General features: G+C 56.5%; 1 protein-coding gene across 1 annotated transcript; it reads right to left on the bottom strand.

Annotated features, from left to right (window-relative positions):
• Positions 1–13,447: 13,447 nt before the first annotated feature.
• On the bottom strand, positions 13,448–18,980 carry GPR142 (G protein-coupled receptor 142). The gene is made up of 3 exons (XM_086687943.1): positions 18,823–18,980; positions 17,821–17,979; positions 13,448–16,901 (listed from the first exon to the last, which is right to left on the bottom strand). The coding sequence occupies exons 1-3, from the start codon at positions 18,845–18,847 to the stop codon at positions 16,030–16,032; spliced, it is 1,056 nt and encodes a 351-aa protein (XP_086544069.1). The 5' UTR covers positions 18,848–18,980; the 3' UTR covers positions 13,448–16,029.
• Between the last annotated feature and the right edge of the window lie 4,870 nt (positions 18,981–23,850).

The raw sequence follows: 23,850 nt of genomic DNA, 5'->3' as shown, positions 1-23,850 counted from the left end.
CATTCTCCCTCTCTCTCTGCCTCTCTTTCAAAAATAAACATTTAAAAGAATATCACAGCAGTGACCTGAGTCCCCAGTACTCTCTGGCCACAGGGTGAAGTAGGAAAAGGCTTACGAGGGGGAGGCAGAAAACCTGGATGCAAGTCCGGGCTCAACCACTTGCTGTGCGACTTCTGACAAATCACTTCACCTCTCTGGGCCTCCATTTCTTCATCAGAAAGAAAGGGACTGTCCTGAGGACTGAGTGCGCAGCATGAATGAAGCAGTCTGTAAAAAGTAACCCTCCACATGACCGTAAGATGGGATGATAGCTCTCGTCCACCTCTTCCCTCTGTTCTGGAACTTGCTGGCCTCCCGAGTTCTGGGAGCATTCCATTCCATTCCATTCCATTCCATTCCATTCCATTCCAGAGTGGGGCCCACAGAATGGCAACCGTATTTTCTTTTCCAACAGGTAATATAGTCACAGTTCAAACATTTAAACTTACAAAAAGGTAGATGATGAAAATGTTCGCTCCCATGTAACTGATGAAAGCAATTTCTTAGGTACCCATCCAGAGATGTTCTTTAGCACCCACAACCGGACAAGCATATGCATTGTTTTTCTATCCTTTTTTTTTTTTTTTTTTTTTTTTAGTTTGCTTATTTATTCTGAGAGAGATAGGAGGATGTGCATGGAGGGGCAGAGAGAGAGGGAGAGAGAATCCCAAGCAGACTCTGCAAGATCAGCACAGAGCCCAGTGCGGGGCTTGAACTCATGAACCATGAGATCATGACCTGAGCCAAGACCAAGAGTCGATGCTCAACCCACTGAGCCACCCAGGCGCCCCTGCACTGTTTTTCTTTTACGCTTTTTACCAAATGGTAGCATGCCAAGTCATTCGTTCGTTCATTCATTCATTCATTCATTCATTCGTAATTGATCATTGAAACCAGCCATCTGTAGTCTCTTCTGGTCCTGCCTTGCTTTTCTTTAGTTTTCCCACTTTACACCGTAACTGGGACATGTCTCCAGATCCAGACATCAGTGGTTCTAATTCTTTGTTCTGGCTGCTGCATCCTGTCACCTGGGCATACCGTAAGTGTGGAGTCCGTCCCCTGCGGACAGCACCCCGGATCCCTTGTCATTCCCGTAAACCACACCTCTAGGTCATTTCACAAATGCACGTGCACAACTGGGCGTTACTTTTCTAGAAATGGAATTGCTGGGTCGCAGAATCTGTGCATTCGGCAGGTATTGCCAAATCGCCCTCCATGGAGGTTGCGTGGGTTTATGATATTGCTGGCAAAGCATGAGAACATCCTTCTCCACCTTTGCCAGCTCGGGCCATTGTCAAACCTTTGATCTTTGCCAATCTGCTCGGTGGAAAATGGGGCCTGAGTGTCACTTTCATTTGACTCTTGCATTCTAAGTGAGGTTGAGCATCTTTATAGTGCCCAGCCATGGACTAGGTCCTTTCCGCACACAGCCGTAGGCCATGGCCTTGCCCGCTAGCCCCTCTGCAAGATCCAGGACCGGGTTTGTGTTTCTGTCCCCCAGCTTCTTGCTGAGTCACTCAAGAAGGAAAGGGCAGCAGTCTCGGGTTATTTCTGCTCCGGGAGCCATCCGAGCTGCCAGTCCTGGGAAGACCTTGGTCTCTGGCATTCTCTGTGGGCATCTGGCACCCGTGCACACCGGATCATTGCACCTGTCAAATCCGGGCTCCCTGGACTTCCTGGGAGAGATGGGCTGCACAGGTGGGGGTCAGGGCAGACAAGTTTACAAACTAGGCATGGAAAGATCTCAGCTAGATTTGGAGAGGGGACATTTGGAAGGAACACATGAGCAAAGTCCTAAGCTGCAAGTGACAGAGTGAGAGGGGCCCGGTCAGGCGTAGGGGAGGGAGGATTTCGTTGTTGGGAAAGGCTCTCTGGGCAGGGTATGCGGTGAGGAGTTGGGAAAGTTGGGGAAAGATTCTCAGCAGAAACCTCCAAAGGCATCTTGCATGAGATGCACCCACCCCGGGCTGCTCTGTTCACCAGTTTGGGGCTGGTGCTAATCCCTGCCTGGAGTTGAAAGTAGAGGTACCCCTTGTTGCACGTGGAGGGTTCAGACGACCCGCGAGGGGCGCGGGGAGGCCGGGTACCCTCGCTGGCCCTCTCTGAGAGGTGGCTCAGCGTCTGTGGGGCAGCCCAGGTCACATCACTGTAATTTAACCTCACTGCTGCCCTATGCATCTGGTAGCCTCTTGCTCCCGGACAGAAGATGCCAAGAGGAGCCAGTGGCTAGATTCCTGGGCCCTGGGGAGTCTGCCGCCGTGATTTCCAGACTCAAACAAAATGCAAATTTGCACTGGAGATTGCTGAGGCAGAGTCATCCTGGAGCCCTTTGAAGCACAGGGCTGCTGTGTAAGTTTATGACCTCCGGGGCATCTGACCCCACAGGAGAGCTGGGCCGTGGCATCTGTGACCTATAGTAGAGCCCGGGGCCTGTCTTAGGCTGCACCACCACCCACAGTCCGGCCTGTCTTCTCTGCTGGAGCATTCTTCAGCGATGGACCCAGAGAGGGGCCCCCTTGTATCTTGGACCTCATTGCTTGTCCATTCCAGCCACCACCCCCTCCCCCACCAAGATGCTGCTCTGTGCCGGAGGGAACATCACTGGGCAGTGGGCAAGAGGAGGCTGCCTTCCTGCAGCGAGCTTCTCAGTTGTGGCCACATCACAAAGCAGAGTTTTCAAGAACTATTGTTACAGATACTCTCCTCCCCTCCCCCGGCCCCTCCCCAGCCTCCCTGGGGGAAACGTACAAAAGTTGAGGCTGTCCCCGAGGGCACCAAGAAATGCTTAATTGCTTTCTGAGAGAATTGTCACCTCCTTCTGGTTTCCTCCCCTCTCCAGGTCCCCGCTCTTCCCCGATCACCAGAGGCTCTTGCTTAGAGAATTAGGGCTGTGTGCTCCCTGGCCGCGTCCCAAAGTAACCAGCAGCCGTGCGCCAAATAGCAAGCAGCTTGCTTCTCCAAATATATTGCTGCACCACCTTTGCTGAAAAATAAGAAGCCTATGTTTTGGGGAATAGACGTGCATTTTTTCTGGGAGCCAGGCCCTCACTGGCAGCAGACGGATGGCAGCCCAGGCCGGCTGAGTCAGCCAGACTTCGGAGTAAGCAGACAGTGAGTATCAAGGCAGGAACGGGAGCCAGCCAAGGAAAGCAAAATACAGAGAGATAGTTGGAGGCTCTCACCCCAGGTTAGTCAGCACCTTGTGCAACTTGATTCGGGTGAAGGGCCAAGCGGAGGGATGTATGTGCTTTGTAAAGTGTGGGCTGGAAAGCTGTAACGGACCCCCCAACTATATAGCAATCATTCACGTTTTATATAATGGTTCAAATTATACATAATGGCATAATGACTCAAATACCTTGGAAATATATTTCTTAGTCATGTAACACCCCAAGGCAGGTATTCTTGATGGGCCAATGGCTTTCCTCCACATGGTGATTCAGGGACCCAAGCTCTTTCCATCTGGGTCCCCTGCCATTCCCCAGGGTCTACATCCAGCTGGCAGAGGAGGGAGGGGAGTATGGGGGGGGGGGCACACCTGCTTCTTCTGGCCTTGGCTTAGAAGCCGCTGACTTCTCTTCTGCTCATATTCTATTGGTGGGGGTGAGTCACATGACCATACCTGGTTGCCAGGGCAGCTGGGAAATGTAGTTTCTGCTCCTTAATGACAACAGCTATGAAAGCGGAGCAGAGATTTTGATGATGGCTCACTGACCATCTATCTGCCACAGGATGAAATCAAGGCAGTTAGGTCATGTGACTGGGGAGAGAGCAGTTCATTCTGAGTTTGAAGGAACTATCTGGAAGGATAATCTGGGTCTGAAACTAGGGAGTCTGGCTTAGATAATTTGCCAGAAGGGACTTCACCTCGCTGTTGCCAAGGACCGCAAGATCCAGCAGCATCAGAACTGGGCGGAAATATAGGAGAGAGTTAGCAGAGAAGCGAACTTCTAAGAGACCTGGATAATTAGGCCTAAGATGGGGTGTGTGCTTTTCACCTGCAGTGGGTCTATCTATAAACGGTTTGTGTCCAAACTTTCCGGCCCGCAGAGTGGAGCTGGGGCCCCTGGCAGAGGCTATGCGGACAAAGATTTGGGTGCCTCGGTGTGGAGGAGGTGCACAGCCAGAGTGCAGGATGGGGTTTTGGGAAAAAAAATCTGAATGCTGCCTTTTCCTTCTCACCTGGGCTCAACATATACAACCTGTGCAGACACCTGCTCTCCATTGCACAGTCACAAATGACCACAAAACTTACAGGTGGAGCAACATCCACTTATTAGCTCATAATTTTGTAGGTCGGAAGTCTGGGGTGGGCTTAACTGGGTCTCCGCTTAGGGTCTCAAAGCCAAAATCAGGTGTTGGCCAGGCTGAGCTGTTACTGGGGAATAATCTGCTCCCAGGGTCCTTTAGTTTGTGGGCGGAACCAGTTCCCTGGGGTTGCAGCACGAAGATCCCCACTTTCTTGCTGGCTGTTGGCTGGGGGTCTTTCTCAGTTCCTAGAGGCTGCTCTCCAGTCTTTTCCATGCACAGCCCCCATCTTCAAAGCCGGTGATGGCGCATCAAATCTTTCCCATGCTCGGAAGTCTGACTTTCCTTTTGCCACCAGAGAAAATCTGCTTTTAAAGGTCTCATGTGATGAAGTCAGGCCCACCCACATACCTGTCCTGTTTGAGGGTCAGCTGGTGAGTCACCTTCATTCCGCTGCGAATCCCTTTTGCCACATAATGTAATATAACCACAGGAGTGAAATCCAGGGAAGGAGGTCGTGGGGACATCTTAGAATTCTGACCTCCATGGGACCTGAGGCTTTGCATCCGAGACCTAGAGCGGGGTCCTTTGGAGCTAAAGAGACTTTTGTTTTCTGGTCAGAAAGCTGCCCCACTTGGTCCACCCAGCCTCGGCAGGTGGCAGGTTGACTTACAGGTGCAGGTCTAAGAACAGAGAGGAATGCCCCCTTCTGCCGCCCCTGCAAGTTCCTTTTTCTCAAAGCCTTATGGAGACTGGGCCGCCCCTAAGGAGCAGCTCAACACTACACAGAGCACTCTGCACCCGAGAGAAAGGAAGCTGGGGCCGCCATCAGGGTGCTTGCTAATGGCCCTGCCTTGCCTCCCCAACACCCCTGCCCCTCCGCCCCCCCCCCCACCCCGCACTCAGGTCTCACGCCCTGAAGAGAGCCCCACAGTTCTCCAGCCTTCCTCACACCCCCTCTCAGAGAAGGGCAGGCCTGGGCACAGTGACTTCAGGACTTGGCAGCTCCCCTGGCATTTCCTGGCCCACTTCCTGGCCACCCAGATGGTGCCCAGCCTGGAGAGGCAGCTCCCGGTTTGTTCCCCACAGATGGTCTGCCATGAGGGAGGGCAGGGGTGAGAGGAGTGGGGAGGTCCTGCCCCCTGGGCCTCTTGCTGCTGCCTCTCAACCCAGCCCCACCCCCTCACTTCGCAGCCCCACCTCTGGCCCCTCTGATGGCTCCCAGCTTCCCCAAGGGTCTGCCCTTAACACGCTCCCAGCACTTTCTGTAACACGTGTCTACATCCTTCCGATGCCTTTTCCTGGGAGCAAAGACAGGTGGGGAGCCTCCTCTCCCCACCCCAACCTGGGGCCTGCTGCCTTCCAGCTATTCAGGAATGGAGGCACCTGCAGCAGAAACCACTGAAAATGTTTTCTTAGCTGAAGGCCCGTCTCCTGGGGCCATGGAGCAGAAGAGCCCTTTGTGTGGCCCCCTGCTTCCCGCCAGGAACTGGAGTCTCCACCCCACCCGACTAGACCCTGGTCTCCCTTCTTGTTGGCAAGTTCTGGGGCCTTGAGGACTTGAAGAAGGCGTCTCTTTTGGTCACCTTAGCCCAAAGTTCCATGGAAAACCATCTGCCGGGACTTGCAGCCTTTCCCTTTCCCTGGAACCCCATGTAAGGCAGCAGGAGGCCTGGCAGGGTTCTCTGCAGGCAACAAGGGGTGTGGGGGGTAAAGGGCCCTGGGAGCCCTCTCGATTCCTCGGGGCCGAGCAGACTGTGCAGCCCGCTGGACAGATCCGCTCCGCAAGGGTGCCAAGTGGTGTGCGGGGATGTGATGTCTGCCTTGCTCGGAACTTCAAAGCTATAAGGAAAGTATCCGCTTGGCCAGATGGTTATCATTCCTGCAGCCAGTGTGCATTCACGGAAGCATGGAGAGTACTGTCCGTCCACGTTGCTGAGGAGCTGCTGGGAGCCCCGCAGTCAACCTGACCGGACCAACCACTTGGCTGGGGAGGGGGGCGGGGCGAGGAGAAGATGGGGTGCGAGGCTGGAAGTCAAGACCCCGAGGGCTGGCTGGTTGAGGGGTCAGGACGTCATCGTGGGGCACTGGGAAGCCACCGGAGAGCTTTGCGCAGGGACAGGGTCGGGACTGCATAGAGAGGGAGGGGTCCGCCTATGGGGAAGGAGGGGACAAGGATGCAGGTCAGGGGACCTGCCTTGGGCCAAGTGCCTCCTCTCCAGAAGCACCAACAATCTACGGCTGAGTCCGCCACGAAAACGATGTCAAATCTGATCTGGCACCAAGCAGCTCTGCCAAAGGAGACTTTTGTCTTCAAGCCCCGTCTCCGCATATTTCTCCTCTGGTCGCCTCGGGTCCCCTGTGGCTTCTGCACCGGATGCTGCTCCCTTTCCTCCAGGACACCATCCCCTCTGCATCCTCAAAACCCTGCTTGTTTCCTGCCTCTCCTCCTTCTGCCCAGCCCACCTGACGTTTGCCTCTTCCCTCAGCTTTTCAGGGACCAAGCCCTGCACCAGACGGCCTTCTGGAAGAAAGGAGAGAGGCGGCAAAGTCTAGACGCAGAGCCCCTGGAATGTCCACCGGCCGCATGGAGCGTCCCTGCCCACTGCCCTCTCCTGCAGTGAGCCCCTCCAGAGTCAGAAGGACCGTGGCTGGTGGCAGCAAGGGGCCAGTCCCCTCCCCTTTCCCCCGGGCTCGGCCTCCCCACGCAAATCTTGTGTGACATGAACAGGTGGACTGACTCCATGGTCCCCAGGCTCTGGGACTCAGAAGGTCACTGTCAAGTTGTGAGCATCCCCCTCGTGTGTGTGTGTGTGTGTGTGTGTGTGTGTGTGCACAGACATCAGGAAGCAGAACCAAACCCTTGGAAAAATCAACAGCCACACCTGTTGTTCACCCAGAATCTCTCCTTCCTAGGCGTGGCCCATCCCACCTTGAGGTCAGAGAGGACCTGAGGCCGGAGGGGGTGGAGCCACGACCGGCAGGAAGTCCGCGTTCAGGAGTGATTTCTTCTGCTTCTTTCCACAGAACCAAGGAGCCACCTAGACCCACCTGACCAGCACAGCCCAGGGGAGTCGGCCTTAATCCTGGCCTCTCTCGGGCTCAAAAGAATCTCGAGATCACAATAGGTAGGGTTAGATTACTTGGGCAGGCAACTCACTTCACTGATGTAGAAACTGGGGTTTGCAGAGGCCCCAGGGCTCTGGGGCCAGAACAGGATACACACCGGCAGCCAGGTCCCCTGACCCCTAGGTCGCCTGGCCTCCCGGGATGTCCGCCCCCACTCTCCAGGTCACCTGACCTCTCAGGCTGCAGCCCTTCCCCTGCAGTGAGGTTCTCCCTACATGGAAAATCCCTTCTAGTGTGTAACATAAAATAATTGTGGGGCGTCCCAATTGGGGGCGGGGCATGGGCCCTGAAAGAATCCCCCCCAAGGCAGAACAAAAGACATAGAAGTTTATCGAATACGCTGCAAGGGAGCGGCGGGCAGGACAGAGGAGAGACTGTCTGCCACAAGGCAGTAGTGAGGGGCTACAGTTATGGGGCGGAGGGAGGGAGGATGGGGACACGTGGAATCTTCCCTTTTTTGGTAACCTTAGGAACTGCGACTGGCTGTCAGCCCATCGGTCGGTTAGGGCCAATGACTTAACTAGCCTGTTAACATCAGCTCCGTGGTGGATGTGAACCCTTTTACCTCGCTTAAGTTTCCAATGCTCGAGCCTAAAAGTGGCCTCTGCAATAGTCAAGGAGTCACTCTTGAGGACAGGGACAGGGATCAAGGGGTCACCTTAGAATGCTGCCATCCGCAGGGCCTGAGGCTCACATCGCCCCCACCTGGCCTCACCGCCAGGCCAGCTCCTGGAAGGAAGTAGCCCTCCTCCACCATCGGCCGCCCCTGTCAATCCATGAGATGTTCCAGAATCCCCCAGTACATTGATTAGAACGGTGGCAGAGCGGGGGCGGGGAGGGGGGCGGTGGACAGAGCCGCAGGCAGCCCACTCTCGCCTCCCAGGGGCAACTGGCACGAATCCAGGAGTTTCAGGCTGTGGTTTCAGTTCTCACCCCAGGAGTTCGCAGAGGCCTGCAGGACGCCAGAGGGGAGACAGCCCGGAACCAGCCCGTTCTTAGTGTAGGTGCCTCCCAGCCAGGACATGCCACTGTCTTTTTGCATTTCTTTCTTTTTTTCAGTGTTTATTTTATTTTCGAGAGATAGAGAGCATCCGTGTCTCCTTCTCTCTGCCCCTTCCCTGTTCATGCTCTGTCTCTCTCTGTCTCTCAAAAATGAATAAACGTTAAAAAAAATTTTTTTTTTAATAAAAACAAGAAGACCGGAAGGAAGAGGTTGTGCACAAAACCTGCGGGTTCTTGTCCAACTTCTGAGACCTACTGTATCTGTGACTAAGCCGTCACCTAAACTTTCCGATTTCTGGTTTGCTTGCCTGAAAAACTGGGATGGCACTCACAGGTTGTTGGTGACAGACTGACTATACAGATGGACAATGGCCAGACCATCCATAAAAATAGAACTGTGTGACCCACAATCTGCAGCAAGCAGCTCCAGAATCCAATCGTGACTTGCAAGAACCGGCCCAGGAAGCCAGCCTGTTAGCTGTGAGTCAGGCGTGCAGGAAATCAGACCACTATCTCTAGGGACTGCTCCCAGAAGCCAAACAATAACCCCGTATCAATCGCCCCCAAATGGCCTGGGTGTGATGGATGGGTGACAGCTTCCCGAATTCTTGTCCCTGCGTAGGACCAACTGGAGAAAACCAAATCTGCACCTAATCCCTCAACCACACAGGATGCCCTGTACCTAATGAAGCCCCTGCAGGTTCCCTGGATGCTGACCTCCCATCAAGGCACATCTGGGGTCTTCTATTTATTCCACTATGAGCTTTCCCACCTCCTGTCCCCCTTGAGTCCCTGTCAAACATGGGCGATGGTGGCTGACTTCTTGTAGCAAGCTCTGAAGCGATAGCCTTTGCTTGTTCTCCTGTGGGGTGGCTTTCATTTACTCCCATACTGGGGTCAAAGAAGTTAGGGGAGGGGAGCCTGGGTGGCTCAGTCGGTTAAGCATCCATCTGACAGGGCATGATCTCACGGTTCCTGAGTTCGAACCCTGTGTTGGGCTCTGTACCTGCATGGGATTTTCTCTCTCTCCCCCCACCTCTCCTCTTAAAATAAACACTGAAGAAGAAGAAGAAGAAGAAAGAAGAAGAAGAAGAAGAAGAAGAAGAAGAAGAAGAAGAAGAAGAAGAAGAAGAAGAAGTTAGGGGATATGGGAGTTGGTTAATTGCCCAGAACTCTAGAAATGCAAGGTGGAAAGATTCCAGGTAGGGCAGGGAGAGCTGAAGACCCCAGTTCATGCGGTAGTGGACACGCGCCTGTGATGGAGGGATTACGTCAGGGATTGTGACAGGGGATTACGTCATAACACAGGAGGAACGGGTCCTTTTCTCTCTCTGTGTACAGCTCCTTCCACAACCTTCTCTCTCCCCAGCAGTGCTCCAGGGGCCACAGAGCGGGTGAGCGTTCCCTCCCTCTGTCCCCAGGTCTCCTCCAAACTCAGCAGGCCCCGCAGGAGCATCTCTCTCTTCCCCTCCATCCTGGCCTCTCACCTTCTCTCGTCTAGACTATGTCGCTGGCCTAAAGGGTCTCCAGCTTCCTGAGTCAATCCACTCTCCGCGGGTGGGGAAGGGCCAGCGGCAGGTGCAGGTGCCCCAGGCGAGCGTCAGTGGTCAGTTCTAGGACAAGTTGGGGGCCCTCTGGGATCTGGCTGAGTGGCTCCATTCATGGGGGAAGATGACAGGGTTACCCTCTGTCCTGTTCCATGACATGATGATCCTGGGGCTGGGACCCTGAGATCTGCCAAATTCCCCATGGGTCCCAGGCTGGTGCAGACACCCCACTGAGAAACTAACAAATGAACCAACAAAACATGGTCCCCATGACCAATCATCCCAGAGGTCCAGAAATTTGGAAGACCGGATCCCCTTGGTCCACACGTGGAGTCTGGATACTCGGGAATCAGCATCCCTATCCCCGTCCCCTCCACCCCCCCCCCCCCCCGCCGTATTCCCTCCTTGACTTCACTCTCCCTCTGGGTGGGGAGCCCTTGGAGGCACTCTTCTGCCCCAGCCCCGGCCTCATGAGGTCTGCGGGTCTGCCGAATGCAGCGCCAGCACGATGCTCATGGCCATCTTGCCACCTGCAGTCAGCCGGGTGGGCGCTCGGACCAGCAGGGACACCTTGGCACAGATACACAGTTCCTGCATCCCCAGGCCCCAGGGCCACTTCAGCAGGTGGTCGAAGTTGCCCTCCCAGCAGCCCTGCCCCATCGATCCCAGCCTTGTTCCCCAACAATCCTCCCATGTCCCTGGGAGACTGGGTCACTCTGTCCTCCCACAGAAAAAGAGCAACGCCCTCCCCACCGGGGCCTCGAACGCCCTCCATGAGACCACAGCCTCCCATTCCAAACCAACTCACACATCCCTGCCCCCTTCAACTAGAGGACCCTCTCCCCTTCCACCATCCCATCCCCACAGCACCCACCCGCCCACCCCCAGCCTTCCTGAGGTGCTGAGGGAATCAGGGGCTGCAGTTCCCCTGGGGCATCTTGGCATTCCTAGCCCTGCCTGCTAAATATACATCTAGGCAAGTCCCGGCAGGAAACACCACAGACCAGTTAACTCTTTCACCTCCAGCAGCCACGAGAGGGCAGAGATGGGGTGGTGCCCAAGGAGCCTCTGCCCAGGCTTAGCTGGAGGGCAGGAGAACGTCCCCTCACAGCAGCCAGAGGGATGCAATCTTAGAGCCAGGCTCCAGGGGGACCTATAGGAAGGAGACCACCTGTGCCTTCATTGCCCCCTCACGCTCCTGCCCAAAGGAGGGTGGGGATGGGGGGCTCCTTTGCTTAAATCTCATGGTGGCTTGGGGCTAAGTCAGGCCCTAACCCACTCAGCTCTCCTTTTACAGAGAAGATGAAGGAGTGCATGGCAGGAAGCCCACCTTCCCCCAGCACGGGGGCTAGGGGGTCCCCCTTCCAGGCTACTTGAACAGAGAGGTGTGAAAGCCTGGGAGTGGCCCCAGACAGGAGGCAGTGGGAGTCCCGTGGAAGGCTGGCCCTGGATCAGCCTCTGCCTTCCCTTCTTCCCTAAATGGTGGGCAAACACCCCAGCATGGCACCCTCAGCCTAGGTCTGCCTTTCCACCTGCCCCCGAGCCTCACCAGGCCGTCCTAGGTAGGAATGGGGGGCTGCAGGCTGGTGAGCTCAGTGGGGTGGGGACTAAGGTGGGGGGTGGGGACTAAGGTGGGCCGGCCATAGACTCTCCCTCCTGCTTTGTGGCCAGAGGAGGAGCTCTGGAGCAGCTCTAGGGAAGGTTCCAGCCATGGATGGACCCACCCCGGGTCCCACCTCTGCTCATGACTCATGGCGGGGGTTTGGCAGTCTCCCTCCCTCCTCACCTCCCCGGCCCCTTTCCCTCCATCCTTGTCATGTGGGGCCACTGCCAAGGCTCAAACTCCCTTGGATGCCCAAGGGGCTGCCACCAGCCAGGACCCACTGGCCAGGGGGTGGGTCCAGGTGGAACTGGACTAGGGTGGGGTGGGTGGGACCCCAGAGGCACTGATCAAGGCCCTGGGGCTCTGAACTCAGGCAAGCTCTCCCTGCCCCACCCCCCTCCCCCCAGCGGAGAAGGCAGTTCTGCTGAATCTGAGGCCAGCGGGAGGGGCTGGCTGGACCCTGCCATGGAGGGTGGAGGGAGGAGGCCAATGAAAGGGCCCTTCACACAGTGCCACGCACAGGAAGCCATCCCAGCCTCCAGAATGATCTGAGAAAACTACAGTGACCCGTGGGCTGCCTGGGCTAACCAACCCCAGCGTGGCAGCTGGCGTGGCTTCAGGGTGGAGGAGAGTGACAAGGGGAACAGCTGGTCCCTCCCACCCCGCCACTCCTTGCTGGCTCTGGGCCCCAAGGCAGGCGCGCTTTCCTTGCAGTATCTTGGCTCTTCCTATAAATCTGACTTCAAGCCCTGCCTGAGGGTTTCCATCCAGCCGGTCCTGCAGCTCCCCCTGCTGTCTGAGTCCGTAGCGACAGGCAAATGTTCCTTCCCGGAACTCTAGCTTCACCATTGACAACGGAGGCAGGCATGGGGAAAGCCCCCACCCCCAAGACTCCCGTGTCCCAGACCATCCCTTGTTCCTGCCGGCACGTCTACAACCTGGCCGACCAAAGGGCTCAAGGCTTAATTCAGTAAATCTTGCTCTCTGGGGGGGCCCCTCCCCAGCCTGGTTGCTGAAAACAGCAGGTCCTCCAAGAAGCCTCTCTCCTTGCTCCCAATCCCCACCCCGGGAGGACGGGGACAGCCATGCGCCCCATTTACCCAACCAGCGGGTCTCCTTTTTTGGATGAAAAGACAAAGGGGAAAGCGCAGTCAAGCCCCTCAAGGGGAAAGCTCCAGGGTGCCGGAAATGACACCGCAGAGGCAGCTCAGGGGCTGGGGGAGCGAGCGTGCCCGGGGAGTCCGGGGTGCTGACATCCACGTGGGAGAACCCGGCGAGCGAGTGCAGGTAGCAGGGAATGGTGGGCTATGCTGGAAAGCTGTGCAAGCATCTGAGCCCTTGGAGACAGGACAGGAAAGCTCTGTTGGCCACAGAAGCGACAAAGGGGGCCCAGGAAACCTGGGCCACAACAGCACATGTGCTCTCCTGCCTGAGAACCAGGGAAAAGGGTGGGGGACAGCATCTCAATCAAGAATAGGAATCTAAGGAGAGCTTTTCTGAACTAAAAGGTACTCTCAGGGGAGCCTGGGTGGCTCAGTCGGTTGGGCGGCCGACTTTGGCTCAGGTCATGGTCTGACGGTTTGTGGGTTCAAGCCCCGCATTGGGCTCTGTGCTGACAGCTCGGAGCCTGGAGCCCGCTTCGGATTCTGTCTCCCTCTCTCTCTGCCCCTCCCCCGCTCACGCTGTGTCTCTTTCTCTCAAAAATAAATAAACATTAAAAAAAGTGTGGAATTGAAACGATCTACAGCCGACTCCGGGAGACGAAGGTATTTCCGCGGACGGGTTGGCGAAGAAGAGAAGGGGGGACACCACACCACTGCCGTCTTGTTCTCCTGCCAGGAGCCGGTGAGAGTTGACAATAAAGATGCACAAAGGAAGCTGCGTAATAATACTTCCATTTACATTTCGGCGAAGGGCTCTTGGTTTTGTTAAAGGTTACAAACATGGTTAAAAGGGACTGTTGTCTAATACATCTTATTCGGAAAATATGACAGTGGGTCCCAAATCTGGTAAGTCCAGGACCAAGAAGTTATGTGATGCAAAGCATCCCCGACGCTGCCCTTCTCCTGATCTGCTGCACCCGGGAGGAGCAGGAACAGGACCAGGAACCCGCAGCCGCTCTCGTCACCAGCCAAGGGCCCTGAGCCGCATCCTTTAACCTCCCCGTGCTCCCGCTTCCTCAGTCTGTAAGATGGTTACCACTCAGGAGCCATTTGGAAAAACTGATGTTGCCCCCCTCCCCGTGGGTACACATGGGGTCGTGTGAATATTAACACCCTGGTGGGGCGCCTGGGTGGCTCAGTAGGTTCAGCGTCCGACTTCGGCTCAGGTCATGATCTCACGGTCCGTGGGTTCGAGCCCCGCATCGGGCTCTGTGCTGACAGCTCGGAGCCTGGAGCCTGCTCCAGATTCTGTGTCTCTCTCTCTCTCTCGGCCCCTCCCTTGCTCATGTTCTCTCTCTCTCTCTCTCTCTCTCTCTCTCAAAAAAATAAATGAACATTAAAAACAATATATTAGCACCCCAGTTCTGGTGGCTCCAAGTCCCCACCTGCGCAAAGCTCCACCTGCCTGCACAGAGCCTCCCCATCTGCATCAAAAAGCCACTCTTTCCCCCAGTGCCTCGTTCTGTAGGGCAGACGTGGCCTCTCCAGTGGGCTGGGGAGGGATCGTCTCGTCCTTCAGAGCCGGCTCTTCCCTGAGGTACCTGCACTTGAACCCCCCTCCTTAAGCAAGACAGGAGGCCCCAGTCTGTGCGCTTGCGGGGGGAGCCCTCGGTGCCCCACGTGCCCCCAGGGGCAGCCCAGACCGTGCTGTGCCAGCAGTGGTGGAGCTTGTGGGTCCCCACTCATCTCTCTGAAGGACCACTTATCTCTCGTGGGACCAGAGGGACCAGAATTCAGAACTTTTCAGAACAGAGAAAGATCACGCGTGGCCTGTCCTCTGTGTTGGGTGTAACCACACCCCCAGAGAGTCTGCAGGGAACCCCGGCATCAACACCCCATCACCCTGCGTCAGGTCAGGTCAGGTCAGGTTTTGCCACCAAATGTGTCTGGGGCGCCTGGGGGGCTCGGCTGGTGGAGCGTCCAACTTCGGCTCGGGTCATGAACTCGCGGTTCGTGAGTTCGAGCCCCACGTCGGGTTCTGTGTTGACAGCTCAGAGCCCAGAGCCTGCTTCGGATTCTGTGTCTCCCTCTCCCTCTGCCCCTGCCCCACGTGCGCTCTCTCTCTCTCTCTCTCTCAAAAGTAAATAAATAAACTTAAAAAAAATAGTTTAGAATTAGGGATAAGAGCTGAAGAGCCTGCCTTTTTCCCCTTTGGGTGTGGCTGAGAGTCCCCTCCTGGACACTTGTTCTGGGGAGAAGAGGAAAGAGGGAAAGTTGAGCATTTATTCTGCACTGATGGCTTGCATTTCTGGCTCTTTCGACTCGGCCACGCCACTAAGGGGTTGAGTGCTGGCGGGCCCCAGCCTGAACCTCCCATTCAGGGGAAAGGTCAGCTCAGCCAGACTGACTAGAAAGCAGAAAGCAGCCGCTAATGTGTTTACCCAAAGCCTGGAGCAGGTGGGAGGTGCATCTGCTAATCTCTCCCAGCTGCCTTTCCCGGAGCCCAGGAGAGGCTGGGAGGGGCGGGCAGAGCCCCAGGGACCCAATCCGCTGGGCCATCTCCTCCCTCCCCATAAGGGAGAAAGAGGCCTTCCTCCGTGGAATGGGTTAGATCCTCCCTTCCCATCCCCCTGCCCCTGGGCTGAGAGGGCACTTCCTTTCTCATCAGCAACAATGAAAACCCTAGGCTATTCTGGGCCCCTGAACCTATTCTGGCTCCAGGGCAGGGAGTTAAGTGGAATCCAACCAGGATGCTTGAGACTCAAGGGGTTCTGTCGCCCCAGGGCTGGGACATCTAATCTGCTTTAAGATCATCCCCTTTCCCAAGCAAAACGTTTGGTTCCCCCAGCCAGAATATGCTGGAATCCTGCAGATAACTTCCTTCCACCCTGGCCACTGGAAGCCAGAGAAGTGATTGACTTGGGGAGGGAGATATAGGCTCTGCGGGAGAGGGGTGGGGGTGGTGGTGGCTGGAAACCATTCATACCTGTCTGTCCATCCGTCCATCCATCCATCCACCCATCTTGCCTTTCATTCACTCATCCAATCAATGTCAATCTAGCCTTCATAACGTGCCAGGTGAAATGTCCCTTACAAAGGAATGCCAAGGCAGCTGACACTATCAGCCTGTGCCTGGCAGAGCCCTCTCCTTGTCCCAAGAAGTGGGAGTTGCTGGTGAAGCTAATGGGAGAGCTGGACAAATTGTACCCCGTGCACCCGGGGAGCCGCCCCCACAGGAAGGAGCCATTCCCCGACCCCTAGTTGCAAAGTAGTGTGTCACAGTTTTGTGGGCACACCACAAAGGCAGCAGTATATCTGGCCCTGAGCCACACCCGAGCACCCTGGCTGGGCCCCTCCTCTACAATTCTGCCCCTTTGGGAATTCCCGGGGGCTTTAGCACAGGTTCCACCACCATGCCCTCTGGCTGTGACCCCAGGATGCAGGGCAGGTGGGCATCATGGATGACCTCTCGGATGGTGGCCCGGAAAGTCTTGCTGACAAAGCAGTAGAGGCTGAAGTTGACTGCTGTGTTGAGCATGGCCGCCATGTTGGCCACGTCCAAGGCCAGGTGGACCCTCCAGTCCCGGTGGACAGGGGCCACATACAGATGGTAGAGCATGACAAAGATCCGGGGTGCCCAAAGGAGGGTGAAGAGCGTGGTGACGCCCAGGAGGATAGCTGTTCCCTTGCCCACCCGGGGCCGCAGCCCACTCTGGCTCCTCCTCCGCAGCCGGCAGATGATGGCCGAGTTGGTGACCAGGAAAACGCCACATGGGATGAAGTAGACGATGAGGCAGTGAGCCCACTTGAGGGCCTCATCCATCATGCTGGGGGGGTCAGCGTCCCTCCACACATCCAGCCACCAGTAGAAGGGGATGCCGGTCAGCAAGGCAGCACCGAGGACAGCGACGATGGCTCGGCGGGTCCGGCCTGGGGATGAGGCGGCCCGGTGGTGCAGGGGATGGCACAGGGCGCTGTACCGGTCAACCGTGAGCAGGACAGCAATCCAGACGGAGGCATGGTTGGCAGCAAACTCCAGGATGTTGGCCGTGCGCACCACAGCCCGGGGCACCTCCCGGGCCAGCACGGCGCCCTGCAGGAGGAAACCCACGAACACGATGACCACCTGGGTGACGATATCCGAGACTGTGAGCGCCAGAAGGTAGTAGTAGGAGGGCTTCCTGGTCCTGGCGGCCAGCCGGGCCAAGGCCACTGTGGTCAGGAGGTTGACTGACGGCGACAAAGGTCACAGGGGGCAGAGGACAGAGGTGTTAGAAGGGCTACTCAGACCATGTTTCCAAGGTGTTATTATCTCCCTCTCCACCTGCCTGCTTGCCCAGACTTCCTCTTTCCTCTTTCCAGTCCTTCTTAAAACTCACTTTAGGGCACCTGGGTGGCTCAGTCGGTTAAGTGTCCGACCCTTGATCTTGGCTCGGGTCATGATCTCATCGTTCATGAGTTCGAGCCCCACATCGGGCTGTGTGCTGATAGCAGAGTCTGCCTGGGATTCTCTCTCTCCCTCTCTCTTTCTGTCCCTCCTGTGCTTGCGCTCTAGGTCTCTCTCAAAATACATAAACTAAAAACAAAACAAAACAAACTAAAACCTCACTTTATCAGAGAGGCTAACCAGATCAGTCCTGCCCTATCCATCCATACACCATGGGCTATTGACTTCACCCCAGGGCAAGGCCTCTGCCTTCCACACGGGCAGGGGTGGGTAATTCCCCAAGGTGGAGACCTCCTGTTCTTTCTTACATCCACTTCCCTACCTGCCCCCCCCCCCCCCCCCCCCCCCGCTTTGCTGCTCTCAGAAGCGGTGGAAGGCACGGGAAGCTTTTGACTGAGTTGAGCGCAGTTCTACATGAACTTAGTCATCCTACAGCAGTGCCCACTCCTGGGTAGAGAAAAGACTGTCCCTTCTGGTGAAACCTTGGCTTTAGCCATTAAGCACCCCAAATCCTGGCCCTTCATTTTTTAGTCCCCACTGTGCTTTGCTCCCCAATGAGCCAGATCACCATATAAAGTCAAAGGGTATCCTGAGAGTCTATGATCCTGGGTCTCAGGGGTCAGCACAGAGGATGGGTACTCATCGAAGGAGGACCCCCATTTCTGCCCACCCCCAACTTCCAGACCCCAGCTTCCCACTCACCAGGCAGCCCCAGGCCCAGCAGGATGCTGTAGTAGATGACAGGGATGACACCAGCCACACATGGGGACCTCTCCGGGATTTCTGGCCAATGGCCTTCCAACTCCTGGCTTGGCCCACTGCCATTGGCCGGGGGCCCCAGGGTGGCTTGAGGCTGGCCAGCTAGGGAGGGTGAAAGGGTGAAGTTAGAGCCTTAGATTTCTCTCTGCAGCCTGACCTCGACCCTGAGATCTTCATTCACCCCTACTCTGTGCAGATGCCCCCAGCTAGGCCCAGCCAAATGGCAATCCCAATTGCCAGGCCCATCCCACCCCACCCCTTGGTGGCCTGGCTCCCCCATTAGAGGGAAGAAGTCCTGCATGGCGTTTCTTGCTCCCATGGATGCTGTTTCTCGATTGCATGTCTCAAGGTGCATTTTCTGCCTGGAAGGCAGGGCCCAGGAACAGGCTGTGTGGCACAGAAGGGTGGGGGTGGGGCACCTTTTGAAAATACACGTTCCAGGGCCTTGATGCTGGGGGTCTGAGCCAGCGGGTCGGGAGTGGGGCTCAGGCAGCTGTAATTCTAGTGAGCACCCTGGGTTATTCTCATTGACGGTGACTCAACAGCCACACCCCTCCCACCACCAAGGAGTGACATTACTGGAAGGAGCACCCCCCATCATAGGCTGGCACTATTGGAGCTGGGGGCCCTAGTTTCCAGATGGGGAAACTGAGTCCAGAGGAGTAAGGTGACCACATAGTCTGGTCCTTGCTCCCCTCAGCCCACACTGTAGGTCTTTAGGTTTCACGGTCCAGCTTTTGACTTCCTATGGAGGCACCCCTCCAGTGGATCCCCCCCACAACCCCCGCCTCTCCTCCCATTACCCCTCCCCTGCAGCTAAACCTAGTTTCCCCGCCTACCGCACTCAGCTCGTTCGGGATCAGCTTCAAGCTTCTAGATTCCTCACCTGTTCTTCACCTGCCGGCCACTGTCCTCTCCCTTCCTGGCCTGTTCTGGATACTTTACCTGCCTCTCGCCCCTCAAGCGTCATGCTCCTGGGTCCTGAGTCCTATGTCACCTCGTGGATTTTGGCGGGGGGATCCCCGCAGCTTCCAGCATCGCCAGCTCTCCAAGGGGTGGTTTGTCCCACGATTCTTCCTGCGGCACTGAGACCTAGCTGGTCAATACAGAGAGGTCGGTGGTGGGAGGAGGGAGGAGGAGGAAGGAAAGGGTGGGGCTGAGGCTCTGGGGGTGGGGGAGGGAATGAGTCTATACAGTGGATGCCTCTGAGAGCAAACTGGGAACCCCAGGGTGCAGGCAGGGAAGGGGTCAGGCTGGGAGGGAGGCCTTGAGGAGGGGGCCAGATTGGGGCTCTAGATAGGCTGCCTCATGGTCCATGGCACTCTGGGGCCGGGGGAGGGGGGCGGTAAGGATTTCAGGGCAGAAGGAAGGATTCCATCTTCAGGGTTGGGGGGACTGCTACAGGGCAGGAAGGGGTGAGGCCACCATGGGCAGGGCCCAGATCTAGAGAGGGGCCTTATGGGCCCCGTTTGAAGGGGTCAGTCCAGCAGCGACAGCAGGCAGTGGGACGAGGAAGAGGCTGTCTGGGGGCCGCTGGCCTGGAAGGATGGCAGTAAGCCGTGTGCAGTGATGACAGTGGCCACTCAGGGAAACCCAGACCCAGTGGCCCCCACAAGCTGTTGTTTTTCCAGCCTCGGTGAAACAGATCATCCCGCCCCACCCCCACCCCAGGAATATCAGTCACTGGCAAACAAACACCAGCAGGTGCAGCGAGCGCTCTGGAGAGGCTGGAATCTGTGCCCACGGGCTCCCCCCCGCCACCCCCTTCGGGTAGTGACCAGTGCAGCCCCGGGTGGGCACCAGGGACAAATGTGTGCATTGACAGAGAGGAGAGCTGAGGCCCAGCCTGGAATCACTTCCCCTGCCCGCCTCCGGGAATGCAGCGGTGCTGGCTTCTGGGCTCCCTAAGTTAGCTCCCACATCTGGGGCTGAGAGGCCACCTGGACCCTTGTCCCCACTTCTACCTTCACATCCACCCTGAGCTATCACTGGGGACTTGCTGCCCCCTGGTGGCCGTGTCCTGACCCTGCAGGCCTCCAGAGAGTCCACTGGCTTCCGCCAGGATCTCTGGGGGGCAAAGCAGGACCAGAGCATGTGCTGCCCACTCAGGTCCCGAGGCCGTGTCCCAGCCCCTAGCTCCAGAGAATGCCAGAAGCACAGATAGTTCCCCAAGCCACCACTTCCCTGCCCCACGAGGCTATGGGTGAACAAGGAGCTGCTTACAGTCAACCTGAAAAGACCAAAGACCAACATGTGTGAGGGCCTTTCATTTATTTTTTTTAATGTTTGCTTATTTTTTGAGAAAGAGACAGAGCGCAAGTAGGGGAGGAGCAGAGAGAGAGAGAGGGAGATACAGAATCCAGAGCAGGCTCCAGGCTCTGAGCTGTCAGCACGGAGCCTGAAGCGGGGCTCGAACTCACGAACCGCGAGACCATGACCTGAGCTGAAGTCAGCCGCTCAACTGACTGAGCCCCCCCGGGCGCCCCTGAGCCCTTACTCTTGTTCCTACACTTTTCACCCTCATGGCAGCCCCACAGGCTAACTCTGGTGACCTCCGTTTGACACAAGAGGGGCCCGAGGCTCAGAGACGTTAGGCAACTAGGCTAGGACCACAGAGCCACAAGGTGGCCGGTGGAATTTGAACTCAGGTTTGTTCCTCCCCCAGAGCTGTTCACCTGTCACTCCCTCACCGAGAAGAAATGGCGCTGGGGCAGCAAGAGGCCACTGTGAGCTCAGACTTTGTGGACAGGGGGATGTGGTTCAGACAGAGCACTCAGACAGGGAAGGGCATTGCAATTCAGGGGAACGGCAAGGTAGCACGTGCTGGGGGCAGGAAAACAATCTGCCACCATGACGGGAGCGCCTGGCTTCCGGGAAGCTTTCAGTAGCTTTAGGGAAAGATTCCTTCTTGTTTATTATTAGTGTGCCCCTCTGAGTACACAGTGGGGGGGGGGGGTTCTGGAACCTATACTCATGATCCCCTGCTCCCCAGTCTAAGTGTTTAAAGGCATCCTGGCTCCGGAAGGGAGATGTCATAGATGGAAAGAGTCTGCACTGTAGGTAGAGTTGGGTCTGGGGGCTCATCGCTCCGGGGTTGGGTATTACCCCCATCCAGCGTCTGATCACCCACTTTGCAGATTCAGAAAAATCATCCTGCCCCAAGCTTGCAAGAATTTTCAGTTGCTTTTACAGCCCTAGAGATTCCTTACCCAACAGGTATCATTTCTGTCTGAAAGAGCTTCCCAGAAAAGACATCATAGGGTCATGGGAGGAAAAATCAAGCAGAAGAGTGGCATTGGCATCCTGGCTGACCGTGAGATCTCAGACAAGTCGCTTAGGTTATAAACACTTTTTGTCTCGGGCAGGAAGTAGCACTTGTCTGGGAATTGTTGTAGCCCGTGAGCTCATCAGACTTGCTCTCAAGACATTAAGGAGTTTCCAGATTCACAGAAACCCTGTGGAAAGAAAGTGGAGTATCTCAGATCCTCTATCTCGATGGCTGTGCAGGGCAAATGCCCTCCTTTCTCTCTCCTCTCCCAGATCTCACACGCTACGCACATGCGTGCATGTGTATGCACACACACCACACATACACACGCATGCACACGGCCCAGCAAGTGTCAGACTAAGAAACTGAGGACAGAGAATGGCTGTTTCTGGAAAGTCAGTTTCCTTTCTTTCTTTCTTTCTTTCTTTCTTTCCTCCTTCCTTCCTTTAAAAATTTTTAAATGTTTATTTATTTTCTGAGAGAGACAGAGACAGAGACAGAGTGTGAGCGGGGGGGAGGGGCAGAGAGAGAGGGAGACACAGAATCCCAAGCAGGCTCCAGGCTCCGAGCTGTCAGCACAGAACCGGAGTTGGGGCTTGAACCCATGAACTGTGCGATCATGACCTGAGCTGAACTCAGACCCTTAATTGACTGAGCCACCCAGGTGCCCCTGGAAAGCCAGTTTCTAAATCATTCAGGGAGGTTTAGGGGCAATGAAGTCAGTAATTGTAGGAGGTGGGGCCTCTCAGAGGTCGGGGGCTGGTCGGAGGTGACTTTTCTGAGTGTTCTGAGTGTTCTTGGTAATCTGGGGCCTCGCGATCCCTGTACCCTTGAAATGGCATCCGTCTAACTCTGGGAGATAAATCTTAGCTTGGGGGTGTGCGTGACAATTACCCAGCATGGTTAGAAAATACAGGTGTCCTGGCTTCTAAGTAGAGCATGGGAGATTCCCACGAACGTGGGCTATGCTTCCAGAAAGGCAGATGCAGCCTCGGTGAGTCTGGAGTTAAGAAACGTGTTTATGGAAAGCTGGTTTTCTGAGTAGTGGGTTCTCTTACCCTCATCTCCTTATCACCAATAACATTCCTGCCGAAAAGCATTGCCCGTGGAAGCAGGGATGCTCTCAGAGGCCCAGAACCCCATCACACTGAGGATCTGTCTTGCTGGGCCGGGCCAGCCGGGGAGGTGGTACAGTCCATGGGAAGGGCAGGCAGGCAGCCAAGGGTTGGTGGATCTGGATGAGGGGAGCCAGGCGTGAAGGTCAGGGCAGCCGGGAGGGGTTTCCGCTGGGCTGGATGGTTCCATCTCTGCCAACCCGGACGAGGCAGGTGCCAGACCCAATTCTTGCTCTCTCTGCGGCGCTGGAGAGGGGGTGGGGCTGTAAGAGTCTCTGTGCTGTGCCAGCCGGGAGCAGAAATCAATGCACAGAGCTGGTGCCTGGGATCCAGACCGCGAGCGAGGGCAGGCTCCACCCCCAGTCAAGGACTCAGCCTTGGGGGAAACTGAGCTGGATCTATCTGGAGCCCCCCCACTTCAGTTCATCAACCCTGAAGGAGTCCCTCCCCGGAAGAGCTGGGCCGGGCCCCACCTGGTTCCCGGAAAGGTGAGGCCTCCACAGGACACTCGGACACACCCACTGCCCTTGAGTTCTAGGCCCCACCCTCCGCTCCCTGTTCCTCTGGATTTAGAAGAGCACTCCTGTGCACCAACCCACCCAGCTTTCTGCCTCAGTTTCTCCTACACACGGGTCTGCCGTGTGTCTCCTTGGAACTCTGGGAAGGGAAAAATTACATTTGGAAGTTAGACAGAAGCTGGTAAAAGAAGCCTTCCAAGAGATGAGCCTAGAGACCGAGGCACTCAGGGAAGGTGAATTAAAGGAAGTGACAGGGCAGACAGGTGGCCACCTCAGCATCTCCAGTCCCGATGCTCAGCTTTGTGCCAGTTGGGCTGGGGGTGGGCTGTCTGCCGAGGGCCAGCCCTGCTCTGGACGGAGGGCCTCCCGTGCAGTGGTGCCCAGCCCAGGGTGCTTCTGCTGTGCCCAGCCCTGCCACCTTAGCTCACCTTGATCCTGGAGGACGATGGTCCCAGTCCCCAGGGGGCCTCTCTAAAGACCCATCACCCTTCCCAGAGCATGCAGGGAACAGGCTTCGACAAGGAACACGAAAGTGATACGAGTTACCCCACGGGCCCCTATTCGAGACCCTTGCTCTCCTCTCTGAAGACCTAGCCCACCCCAAAATGGAAGAGGGGGAGGGATGGGGGCCCAAGCAGCTCTTCCCTCTTCTCTTCCGGGGCCTTCTTTGCAGCCTGCTCACCATGGCACTTTAGCCAAGATGCTGCCAAGCGTATTCTGGGCCAGGACGGAGACTGTGCCTGGGGATTGGGGGAGGGGACTGGGACCCTCTGGGCCAGCAGCTGCCAGAGGTCCTGGAGCCCCTTGTCTGCCCTTTGGAGAGCCTAAAACCTCCCAGGAGAGAAAGGACCAGCTCCGCTGGGTGGTAGAAGATGTGGGGGAGGGTGCCGGATCTGTCCCCCTCGGGGGCCCGCGGGCAGCACAATAGCCCCAGGCCGCAGCTCTCTGGCTTAAGTGGTTGCCTGGGCAACAGCTGGGGCCAGTTTCCACCAATCCGAAGCAGAGGCTGGGTGGGGGGAGGGAAGCTGGCCCGGAAGGGGGGTGCCATCCCCTTGTGCTGAATCCTATATAA

This window comes from Puma concolor, chromosome E1 (genome assembly GCF_028749965.1).
Source record: "Puma concolor isolate L17-30 chromosome E1, mPumCon1.1.hap2, whole genome shotgun sequence".
NCBI lineage: Eukaryota > Metazoa > Chordata > Mammalia > Carnivora > Felidae > Puma > Puma concolor.
Note: the sequence above shows the minus strand (reverse complement) of the source record. Positions and strands in the feature narration are given on the sequence as shown.

Coding starts and splice junctions, on each gene's coding strand:
- GPR142 (XM_086687943.1), bottom strand. CDS start 18,847: ATGACGCTTGAGGGGCGAGAGGCAG. Junction 17,980..18,822: donor GCTTGAGGGGCGAGAGGCAG/GTAAAGTATCCA, acceptor CACCCTCCCTAG/CTGGCCAGCCTCAAGCCACC. Junction 16,902..17,820: donor GCTGGGCCTGGGGCTGCCTG/GTGAGTGGGAAG, acceptor TGTCGCCGTCAG/TCAACCTCCTGACCACAGTG.